At 34.9% G+C, this 12,974-nt stretch overlaps 1 protein-coding gene across 7 annotated transcripts in view; it reads right to left on the bottom strand.

Annotated features, from left to right (window-relative positions):
* Window positions 1-12,974, bottom strand: part of KANSL1L (KAT8 regulatory NSL complex subunit 1 like) — a 126,683-nt gene that overhangs the window by 14,335 nt on the left and 99,374 nt on the right. For all 7 annotated transcript variants that reach the window (XM_061148852.1, XM_061148853.1, XM_061148846.1 and 4 more), the window contains 2 exons: window positions 7,418-7,583; window positions 4,740-4,847 (listed from right to left, as the gene is read on the bottom strand). In XM_061148852.1, coding sequence (XP_061004835.1) covers window positions 4,740-4,847; window positions 7,418-7,583 — 274 coding nt within the window. The remainder of the gene's footprint in view (window positions 1-4,739; window positions 4,848-7,417; window positions 7,584-12,974) is intronic.

The raw sequence follows: 12,974 nt of genomic DNA, 5'->3' as shown, positions 1-12,974 counted from the left end.
TAACCACATGCATTATTACATCTAACATAATAATTTATTAATATGCAACAGTAAGTCCATGTTCAAACTTCGTGTCTTAGAAACTGTGTATCTGTGTGGGCACACATTTGAGTTGTTAATGAGGATCTCTTAAGAGGCCTACAGGCTGCATGTGGCTGATGCAAGTATAAATATTTTTACATGGATATAATTGTATCATTTGTTTTTGTTCAGTCCCTAAATCAAGTCATGTCCAACTCTGTGACCCCATGGACTGTAGCCCACCAGGCTCCTCTGTCTATGGGGTTTCCCAGGCAACAACAGTGGAGTGGGTTGCCGTTTGAGGGCCCCTTCCCGGACCAGGGCCTGAACCTGTGTCTCCTTCACTGGCAGGTAGATTCTTTACCACGGAGCCCCCTGGGAAGTCCCTGTTGGATCATATACAGAAGTAAAACTTTTGTCCTTTTGTATCACTCACCATTCTCAGATAAATGTTTATATCCTTAGATAAACTTCTACAATGTTTTTAAAAATGTATATTCCACTGGGTTAGACAGATAACCATATTCCTACTGTTCTCCAAGTTGTTTTTAATTTTTCATTACCACAAAAAATGTTAAATATATCTGTGAATAAAGGTGGTTTCATATTTAGGATTAGATTGGGTTCTTGGAAATGGATTTATCAGGTCAGAATAGAGTTAACAGTTTAGTCAACATTTATTGTGAACAAGTACAGAAGTCTTTTTTTCTTAATGAGATTAAAAAATTAATCATTTAAAGGCCTTATAATGCATTTCAGGGGATCTTCCCCCCTCAGGGATCGAACCAGCATCTCTCAGGTGGGTTCTTTACCACTAGCACCAAGCCTATAACAAATGCATTTCACAGTACTTCCCAAAAGGCTTGTATCAATTAACTGTACCTGAAACATTTGAGGGTACTATTTTTGCTACACAGTTTTGCCAGAACTGATGATTATAATGTCTAATATTATTAACGTAATTGAAAAAGGGAGAAACATTTAGCATAGTGTCTGTCACATAGATAGCCAGTACACATTAGCTATAATTTTTAAAAATTTACTTATTTTTAATTTGAAGGATAATTTCTTTACAGAATTTTGCTGTTTTCTGTCAAACCTCAACATGAATCAGCCATATGTATATATATATATATATATATATATATATATATACACCCTCCCTTTTGATCAATTAGCATTTTCATTATTATCATTGAATACATCTGGTTTTTCTTCTAATTCTTTTAGGATACCACTTTTAATATTTACCTCTTTAATCTATCTGGAATGTATTTTAATGTTCATCCACCTTAAATTTGTTTTAAGATGCTATATGAAAAAAAAGATCTCATGTCATTTTACCAAAAAGTCATTCCTTAATACCACTGAGTACATCAAAAACTGTTAAATCAGATTTCTTTCAACAGAAAAGAGATGTTAAGATAGGAAACTTCTTTATATCTTGCATTAAAGGAGCGGGAGAATTATTTTAAAGGTTTTAGCAGTCCACTGTGGCTCCTTTGCCTGTGTATGAAAGGGCTTCCCTGGTGGCTCAGATGGTAAAGAATCTGCCTGCAATGCAGGAGACCTGGGTTCGATCCCTGCATTGGGAAGATCGCCTGGAGTAGGGAATGGTCACCCACTCCAGTATTCTTGCCTGGAGAATTCCATGGACAGAGGAGCCTGGTGGGCTACAGTCCATGGGGCCAAAAAGAGTCAGACACAACTTTGCCTGTGTGTACTGAAACTTACAGGGTTGTACAGATTAAAGCAAATTATAGATATAAAGCCCTTCAATACTGTACTAGTGTATAAGGAATGCTTCATAAGAATTGTTTACTATTATTTATTAGTTATCTCTTCCACACTAATAGGAAATATCATTCATATAATAAATCCTCGGGCTTATGTCTAGGCTTTCTATTTAGTTCCCTTGGCTTCTAACAGCATCACAGTGTTTTAATGATTATACATTTATATTTTGATATCTGACACCTTATCAGTTTGGTTCAGTCACAGTCATGTCCAACTCTTTGCGACCTCATGGACTGCAGCACACTAGGCTTCCCTGTCCATCACCGACTCCCAGAGCTTGCTCAAACTCATGTCCATCGAGTTGGTGATGCCATCCAGCCATCTCACCCTTTGTCATGCCCTACTCCTCCTGTCTTCAATCTTTTGCAGCATCAGAGTCTTTTCAAATAAGTCAGTTCTTCAAATCAGGTGGCCAAAGTATTGGAGTTTCAGCCTCAGCATCAGTCCTTCCAATGAATATTCAGGACTGATTTCCTTTAGGATGGACTGGTTGCATCTCCTTGCAGTCCAGGGGACTCTCAAGAGTTCTTCTACAATACCACAGTTCAAAAGCATCAATTCTTCTGCGCTCAGCTTTCTTTATGGTCCAACTCTCAATCCATACATGACAAGTGGAAAAACCATAGCTTTGACTAGGCGGACCTTTGTTGGCAAAGTGACGTCTTTGCTTTTAAATATGCTGTCTAGGTTGGTCATAACTTTTCTTTCAAGGAGTAAGCATCTTTTAATTTCATGGATACAGTCACCATCTGCAGTGATTTTGGAGCCCCCAAAAAATAAAGTCTCTCACTGTTTCCACTCTTTCCCCATCTATTTGCCATGAAATGATGGGACCAGATGCCATGATCTTAAGTTTTCTGAATGTTGGAGTTTTAAGCCAACTTTTTCACTCTCCTCTTTCACTTTCATCAAGAGGCTCTTTAGTTCTTCTTCACTTTCTGCCATAAGGGTGGTGTCATCTGCATATCTGAGGTTATTGATATTTCTCCCGGCAATATTGATTCTAGCTTGTGTTTCATCCAGCCAGTGTTTCTCATGATGTACTCTGCATATAAGTTAAATAAGCAGGGTGACAATATACAGCCTTGACGTCCTCCTTTTCCTATTTGGAACCAGTCTGTTGTTCCATGTCCACTTCTAACTATTACTTCCTGACTTGCATACAGATTTCTCAAGAGACAGGTCAGGTGGTCTGGTATTCCCATCTCTTTCAGAATTTTCCACAGCTTGTTGTGATCCACACAGACAAAGGCTTTGGCATAGTCAATAAAGCAGAAATAGATGTTTTTCTGGAACTCTCTTGCTTTTTCAATGATCCAGCATATGTTGGCAATTTGATCTCTGGTTCCTCTGCCTTTTCTAAATCCAGCTTGAACATCTGGAAGTTCACAGTTCACGTACCATTGAAGCCTGGCTTGGAGAATTTTGAGCATTACTTTACTAGTGTGTGAGATGAGTGCAATTGTGTGGTACTTTGAGCATTCTTTGGCATTGCCTGTCTTTGGGATTGGAATGAAAACTGACCTTTTCCAGTCCTGTGGCCACTGCTGAGTTTTTCAAATTTGCTGGCATATTGAGTGCAGCACTTTCACAGCATCATCCTTTAGGATTTGAAATAGCTCAACTGGCATTCCATCACCATTTCTGTCCTTTATGGACTGACACCTTATAGAACTTTTAAAAGTTTTATTGGATATTCAACATTTACTTAAAGAAGAACGCCTCTGGGATTCTGATTAAAATTACATTATAAGTTCATTTGAGGAAAAATGACACCTATAGTTACAACTTTTCTTTTGACAGGAACAGAGTATTTCTCTCCATACAAGCACATATACTCTTCTGTTCCTCAGTAAACTTTTCAAGTTTCCTTCATGTAATCCCTTGTTAAGTTTAATCCTAGATATTTTATATTTTCATTGTCAATATGTCTAGGATAATTTATTATTTTACAAATTCTAATGGGTTATTATTGGTGTTTATAAAGGCTACTTGTTTTTTAAGTTTATTTAAAGATCTGTTACATTTCAAAACTCCACTTCTAACAAGTATTCACATTCAGTTGATTGCTGAGTTTTTGAGGGAGATGATGATTTCATCTGGAAATATCTTGTTTTGTGTAACATTTAGATGTGGAGAAATATGCAGGTATATTTTCTTTCTTTTTCTGATTGCTTCCAAGCACAATGTCCCCATCCCTAATTAAGAGTTTCATTATAATTTTTCAAGTTTTATTTTGTAAATTTAGTGTTTCATTTAACCAAACAGAATTTACTGAAACATGATATGAGTGTATAAACATTTTCCTCAAAATGACTAACAATACTATTTATTGAATAGTTCTCCACTTTCTTACTGATTTACAATTCTTCCTTTAAATAATAAAGAATAAGCTATGTAGTCTGCCTCATGAATCTACTTTGCTAAATGTAAGCAAAACAGAAGCTATTCTAATGTTTATAGATTTCTGTATTGTTTTCATATGTGGTTGGGCTGGATTCTCTCAATATTTTTTCTAGCAATTCCTTTTACATTTTCCCATTAATTCTTCCAATGGGCTTTACAATTATTTTAAGTTAACCAAATTCTTTTAGAACTTCAAGTTACTTTGCACCAAACATAAACCAATAGGAAGAACTGATATCCTAATTATTCTTACCATCCAGTAGTGCTGTTTTCCCATGTTTATTTAAATTTCCTTTTATATTTATCAATAACATTTCATAATTCTCATTCAATATACAGTAAGTATTGCACATTTCCTGTTAGGATTACTGCTGTGTATTTTCTATTTTTGTGTGATGTGTGAAAAGTGAAGGATTTACATTCATTCCTTTGTTAATTTTATGTCCTTAGCAAAAGTAATAAGTATATGAAAGATGTAAAAAGTATATAAAGTACAAGATTTATAAGTAACATACCAGGTGATGGAGATATGATACAGTCTCCTAAAAATTTATTTTCAGTAAGATCTCCTTTTATTTCATTTTTTTTAAACAATGTTTCAAAATGAAAATGAAGAGGCACATCTAGAAAAGTAAAGCAAACAAAAATATTTTAAGTGATATCACTCTTTATACCATCCCATATTAAGATTTAGAAAAATAAGCAAAAGCTTGAAACATCACACCTATTAGAAGTGACAAAATATTCTTTCCAAGTGTAAGCAATATTTTGGAAATTACTGATTATGCATACTAAATAAACACCATGAACAATTTCGTAAACTAAAATAGTACATAAGGTGAACAAAATTATAAACATTAAATACTACTTGCAGATGAAACAAATGCTCCCAAAAGGTCTTTAATAAAATATACAGTCAAACCTAAGTCCGTTCCACCCACCCCTACAAACTCTGCATTTGAAATGATGAAGTTTCCAAAAGACATAATTATACAAGTTTAGTTACTTGAAGGAAAAATACTATAATTCAAATGCAATCTTTTATGAAAATGTCATTTCACATTCCCTTAGTTTACTACTGTTATGAATCACAAAATTAAATCTACTTTTACAAAAATCAAAACATACTGACAAACTAGTTCTCTTCTTTTAAGTAGAGACTTAGGAGAGTTGTTTAATTCACTATGTTTATATTCCATACTCTCACAACCAAAAGAGAAGCTAAGTAAATAAAATAGATGTGCTTCACATTTATTAACTAAAGTGTATTTTCTTCAATCAAGAATGCAAAAACAATCATCTTAAAAAGCATTCAATAGAGATACTTAAACTTTTTCCTAAGAAATATAAAGAAATATTTTATAAAGTGGTTGATTTGTTTAAAGTTTTGCTACTGAAGGTATTTTTTAGAAAACTAATTATGAATGCATAAATTAACATAGTTCCAGAAAAAGTCTCAATTTTAAACAAAGAAGTAGTTTTCCATTAAAATAATGTATTTTAATAGCAGATCCATACTCAAGTGTGGAAAAATATGCACACAAAAATGGGTTTGTAAGTATCATCTTGGAAACTTTCCCATGGGGCAGAGGTAAGATAGCTTTCAATGCTATCACTATACTAAGACCATAAGAAAACTATATAACAAAATGAAAATAAGAATACAAATTAAATATACTGCATAAACATTTCAGGATTCTGATATTTCCAATTACCAAAACAAGTTTCTCCAAAGAAATTTTCTTCCAAAGAAATATCACCTATTTATATAGAGCATCACCTATTCTACCACTGTTCTTTAGTTGTTGGAAAACCTGACATAAGTAGGGAAGGTGCTTGTTTTACTCATATTCCTTCCTTAGAACACACCCTGTAACCTGTGAGCTTTTATTAAAATTTCATAACACTTTATTCCACTTAATAGTTTATATTTCAGTTGTCAAATTGGAATGCAAGTACCTTGAGGGATTTATTTGTATTTATTTTCCTATCATACCTGGTATACAGCAGGTATTCAGATTTTTATTAAATGAACACAAGAAGAAACAGATAACCCTAACTAGTAGGTAAGAAAGCTAATCTTAATTTATTAGATGTAACATTAGTAGGATGAAACATACTTATGCCAGATCTCAGGTTTTTTCATCAGAAACAAATTTACTAATAAGAAAACAGAGAGGCAGTAAAGAGTATGGTTAGGAGTATGGCTCTGGAGAATGACTTCAGGTCAAATCCTGTCTCCATCATTTACTAGCTGTGTACTCTTGGATGAGTAATTTAACATCTCTAAGCCTCAATGTTCTTATATGTAAGATAAAGAAGACAACGATCACTCTCATGGGGTTGCTGCAAGAATTAGAGGAAAATGTAATGTGCTTATAGAATCCAGTGTATTCTAAGATCAAATGTTGGCTCTGTTATTATTGTCATAAACTTTATTTTTTCTTTCTATTATTAAGGTTTCCTCAAAGATACAGTAAAACAGCTCCTACCAGGAGCTTACTTCAATGTATGGTATAGCTAAGAAACCACTGTAATATTGGTAAAAACCAAACTAAAGCTTCAGGGCAGGAACAGGTACAAGAAATGGTGCTTTACAAAGAGTAGTCTCTGGATGATTAGAACCAAAAGCTGAAAAGGAAACAAAAGCTCATTTGAGATATCTTCCCATAAAAAGATGAACTTGAAATAACCAGTGTGAAGAATGTTTTCTTTTTTTATCCTAAATATTTACTTTAGTTTCAATGTACATAAGACTGGAAACATTCAAACAGAAAACAGGAACTGGAGAGAAACTTAAAGCCATGTTAGGGGACACAGGGATTTAATGCCTCATCCGCTCCATGGTAGATTACTGGTATTTTTGAGGTTAAAAAGTTGAGTACATCTAAAGAGGGACAATTTTCTTCTCTGAAATTCAATGCTGATTATAGATGGAGGAATACTATATGGTGGGAAAACTCCATGAGAAAAAAAAAAAAAAAAAAAACACATTAGAAAAAGAACCCTGACTTACTGAGAAACATTTCAATAGCATAGCCATATTATCAATAAAATGCTAAAAATTTAACACTCAAAGGGAGATCAAAAGCTAAGTACTTTGCAAAGTGAGTCAAAATGGTTTCCAAGGAATTAAAAAATCAACTTGCAAAGACATTAATTAATTCATTAATTAATTTATAAGGAGGTTTACCTGATGGCAATGATAGAACAGAATGGAAAGAAGAATCTAACTCTGATACATGTTCCGTTAACATTTGAGACTTTGAATTGTGTTCACAGCTACTCCAAATTGAAGCTGACTGCAGGCAAGGCATCTGTGTGGTATTTAAAAACCTTGTTTCTTTTGAAGGCAAAGTCTGTAAGGAAAAAAAAATAATTTAAAGACTTCATTTTTTTGGAAAACTGATTGAGAGAGAATATAACAGTTATAGTACAGTGTGTGAATGATATCAGCAAGAAGTCCTGGATTACTGAATCACCTTGGAGAGAGCACTTTATAAAAAAGAGAAATGAGTTTGAACAACTTTAGGTCAAAAGAAAATGATTACACTTCAGATTAGTGAGAAATGCGATACTGAGCAGGTACCATGTTAAGAAGAAGAATTGTGCATACAGCTGACCCTTGAACACAGGCTTGAACTACGCAGGTCCACTTATATGCGGGGTTTTTTTTTTCCCTTAATAGGTACTATAGTCTTACATGAGCCATGGTTGGCTGAATCCTTGGATGCTGAACCACAGACAGGGAGGAAGGTCAACTGACTATAAAGTTATACATAGACCTTAGACCTTTTTTTTTTTTTTTTTTTTACTGTGTGGGGGTTGATGCCTCTAACCCCACCTTGTTCCAGAGTCAACTGTACTGTTTTCCTCCTTCTAATCTGTTATGACCAATGAGTGAAACTAGAGTCTGCTTTGAATTATAATGCCAGGCAATATCTACACTGGAACAACAGTGAAACACTATGAAGAATATCATATATTTACATTAAATAAAACTGAATTTAAAATAAAACATTATTTAATTACATGACCATGTGTAAAATAGACAGCCAACGGGAATTTGCTGTGTGGCTCAGGAAACTCAAACAGGGGCTCTGATCAACCTAGCGGGGTGGGATGGGGGGAGATGGGAGGGAGGGTCAAAACGGAGGGGATATATGTATATCTATGGTTGATTCAGGTTGAGGTTTGACAGAAAACAGCAAAATTCTGTAAAGCAATTATCCTTCAATAAAAAAAGAAAAAAAGATATGTATAAAATATGCAATATGTTACATGAGTCTGAGTTTAAGGTAAAGTTAAGATTCCAGAAATCTCATGAAAACCATGTTGCTAAATAAAAAAAGTTACACTGCTACATTAAAAATATATAATGTTTAAATGTTGGGTTCTTAAATTATTTTTTTCTGGTTATATAGTTGGGCTTCTCTGGTGGATCAGATGATAAAGAATCAGTCTGCAATGTAGGAGACCCGGGTTCAATCCCTGGGTCGGGAAGATTCCCTGGAGAAGGGAATGGCAACCCACTCCAGTATTCTTGCCTGGAGAATCCCATGGACAGAGGAGCCTGGCCGGCAAGAGTCCATGGGGTCAAAAAGAGTTGGACATGACTGAGCGACTAACTCAGTTGGACATGACTGAGCAGATAAGGATACAACCAATGAAAAAAATCTATAAAACAGAAAAAATATTTTAAAAGTTAATAGTTTACTTGTGTTCCTTCTGTCACCTCTGACCTCCACCTACTACAGTATCATTAAGACTCCTTTTTTTAATGAAATGCTATTTAAAATGCTCATAATAACAGAATTTTAGATGCTATATTAAAAAAATTACTTTGTAAACTTACATTAAGTTTGTCAACTTTCTTGAGTTTGAATTTCCTGGCTAACTGGCATGTTCTCTCTGTGTTGAGAGAGAGAGAGGCACAGCCATGCCTGCCATAGCATTTCACTAGATTTCCTTTGGACTGTGAGCTCCTTGAAGGCTGGGACTATAATTTGTTCAATCCTGTATTCCCGGGACCTGACACAATCCCTAACATATGGTTGAAGCTTGAGTGCTGACCAAATGAATTTTATCTCATATGCTTTTTAAAAAACTTAAGTGAATAGAACTTTCAAATACATGTGTGCCTGAGACTATTCCACTGGGGGAAAAATAGTTCCTGTTAATATATGCTAAAATTTATCATGTAATGACTTCTGTTTATATTGCATTGGCCAAGACTTAGGTCAGCTAATCATACCCAGCTGCAAGAAGTCTAGGAAATGCAGTCATTATTCTGGGTGGTCAAGCAAATTGATGATTTTGTAAGAAGATATAAGATGTGGGACATGATAATAAAGCTGTGAGTTATTTCCAAAATTTATTCTAATGATGCTATATATCTATGGGAACAGTTGTAATTTCTTACCTTTACAAGATGCACTGGTACTTTTGACTCACTCTAGAATTATTTGTTCTTTTATGATGTAGTTCAAAAAGATATAAAGAACAATTATTTAAAATTACAAAGAAAAAAATGTGCTAACCTCTCTTTTTTCCATGTATGGCTAGAACATTATGAATAAAAGGTGATAAAATCTGAATATTTACCATGTAATTAGTTTTCTCTTGCAATTTTTCCAAATCCAGGAAACCCATTAGCCAATTTGAAACTATCCTAAATAATTATGGAGACAAGTGAGGGGCATCTAGGAAAAGGCCTTTTTCCCTGCGGAGAAAGTGAAGCCCAGGAGGCTGAAAAGGAATGGATGGAGAAGTAAGAGAAAAGCCTGGAGATTCTTGCCAATAAAAATTCAAGTGTCTAGAGGGAGTGATCAACAATACCATATGCTGCATAAGATTCAAGTAAAGTAAAGCCTGAAAACTATCCACTATATGTTTTAATTTTAGTAATGAACCATTTCATATATACAGAAGAGGATATAATTTATAAGGGAGGTACAAAATATGTTTAAAAAGCACCTCTATACAGTATCCTACTTTTAGAAACAGAACAATGCCAATACCTCTGATGACTTCTCTTCCTGTCCTGCCTCCCTGAGCCTGTGGTGAAGACGGCTACTTTCCTCCCAATATCTGTGCTGGCTTCCTCCCTGTTCTAAAACTCCTGATTTTCAGTTGGGCATATTTCTCGTGTCCGTGCATCTAAAAATTACTAAATTCTAGTCAGAACACCATGAAGAGTAGTCATCTGGGCAACCTTTAGAAACTTCCCTTTAGAAGGTCATTTAGCACTCCATTCTTCCACCTGTGGTGGTGATCCTTGTCCTGCCTCCCCCCCCCCCCCCTCCCAGTCTTGTGAGTAAGGGTAATGCTCAAAAAAGCAAACAAAAATTCAGGAGGAGCCTGGTTCCTAGACAGGTTTTTCCGTTAGTCAAACATATCCTCTACGAGTCACGACAGTTTAGATTCCTTCATTTAGTCCTAAAAAGTTTAACTATTTATAAGGTTCCAAAAATGTTGGATAGGCTCACCAGTTCAATAATGAATAGAAATGGCCAAAAGACATATTGTTTTGTCCCTTATTATACAGTAAATGCTTCTAATTTTTCATAATTAAAAATTACAAGGATTAAGAATGATTGCAGATTTTTTTTTTGTATGTTCTTTATCAGGATGTATGCCTTCTCTGCCAAAGTATTTTTTTAACTATGTTAATATTTAACTTAATCATATACTTTTTATGAATCTATTGAAATGATTACTTGACTTTTCTTAATGTGGGTTACTACATTAACAAATTTATAAATGTCAAAGCAACTTCCACTTTTTCTTGAGGAATTTTGCTAGGGATTTAACAATTTCTTTGCAAAGAACCAGAAACTGGATTTATTTTCTATACTGCATATGGAAATTTTTTGCATATGTATGTTTGTTCTTATGTTTCACTGATTCTGGTTTATTAGGATTGATAAAATATTTTGTCATGTTTTTCCCCTCAATTAACTTAAACTTATACATTCTTCTCTTTTATTTGGTTTTCCTAGAGATTACAATGCATATGTAACTTATGGCTTTTCAAATTATTCCTTTTACCACTTCCCTGAAAACAGTGGAACATTAGAACATTTCTAAACTCCATTCAATCTCCTCTTTGTTAACTGTTGTAATGCATTTCAATTCCATATATAGTTAAAACACTACATTATACTACCATTATTTTTATTGTCAACATTTATAATACCCATATATTTATTCTTTCCATTGTTCTTTACTTCTTTCTACAATTCTGTTTCCAGATAGGATCATGTTCCTTCTCCTGTTGTCATTATTATTAGTGTAGACTTGCTGTCAACAAATTCCCTCCATTTTTATTTATCTGAAACATTTGTATATCATCATTTTAAAGGATATTTTTATGGATATAGAATACCAGCTTGACTTTTTTTTTCTTTCAGCACTTTAAGAATATTCACATTTTCATCTGGTTTCCATTATTTCTACTCAGTGTGCATGTATGCTAAATCACTTCAGTCATGTCAGACTCTGCAACCTATGGACTGTAGCCCTCCAGGCTCCTCTGATCATGGGATTCTCCAGGCAAGAATACTGGAGTGGCTTGCCATTTCCTCCGCCAGGGAATCTGCCCAACCCAGGGGTGGAACCTGCATCTCCCGCACTGGTGGACAGGTTCTTTACCACCAGTGCCACCTGGGAAGCTCCTTCTACCTAGTAGTTAAGTCTTACTGTTGACCTCATTTGAAGGTAATATATCTTTTTTACCCTGACTACTTTTAATATTTTTCTGTGTCCTCACTTTTTAGTAGGCCTCCTATGTCTTGATATAATTTCTATGTATTTGTTATTTTTGAGTTTCAGAGAATTTGTATCTATTGGTTGATGTCCTGCTTTAGTTTTGGAAATACTATTATTATCTGTTCAAATGTAACTTCCCCCCTATTTTCTCTCCTTTCTTCTAGAGTCCAATAACATATGGTTATTTTTTTTTTTTTTTTTTTTTTACTAATTCACAGTTCTCTAATTCTGTTTGTGTATTTTTTTTTTCTATTTTTATCTCGGTGCTTCTATTTGAGTATTTTATCTTAATAAGTCTTTTGGTTCATTAACTATATCTTATACTCCATTACGGCTTTCCTGGTAGCTCAGCTGGTAAAGAATCCACCTGAAATGCAGGAGACCCCAGTTCAATTCCGGGGACAGGAAGATCCCCTGGAGAAGGGATGGGCTACCCACTTCAGTAATCTTGGGCTTCCCTGGTGACTCAGCAGATGGTAAAGAATCCATTTGCAATGTGGGAGACCTGGGTTTGATCCCTGAGTTAGGAAGATCCCCTGGAGGAGGGCATGGCAACCCACTGCAGTATTCGTGCCTGGAGAATGCCATGGACAGAGACTGGAGGGCTACAGTCCATGGGGTCACAGTCAGACACGACTGAGCGACCAAGTACAGCACAGCGCGCCCTTAACAGATAAGCATAAGATATGCTCCATTGCTAACTATATCTTAGTAATGTAATCTGTCTTTTTCTCTCTTGAAGGCTAGTCATCTGGTCATATCTTTTGGGATGCCTAGCAATTTTTGATTGAATGCCAGATGGTATATTTTTAAAAATCATAAAGGCTCCAAATGATGTAATCTTTCTCCATAGCGGATTCTCTTTCCCCACTGCTAAGCAGATAAACTGCAGGTTTCTCTCCTTTAATCTACTTGGGGAGTGTGCTCAGTTAAGTTTAGGTTGCGGCCCTCATGTGGTTTTCTATACCGAATTTGTTCTT

This window comes from Dama dama, chromosome 8, assembly GCF_033118175.1.
Source record: "Dama dama isolate Ldn47 chromosome 8, ASM3311817v1, whole genome shotgun sequence".
Lineage (NCBI taxonomy): Eukaryota > Metazoa > Chordata > Mammalia > Artiodactyla > Cervidae > Dama > Dama dama.
This window is presented reverse-complemented; position numbering and strand designations above follow the sequence as displayed.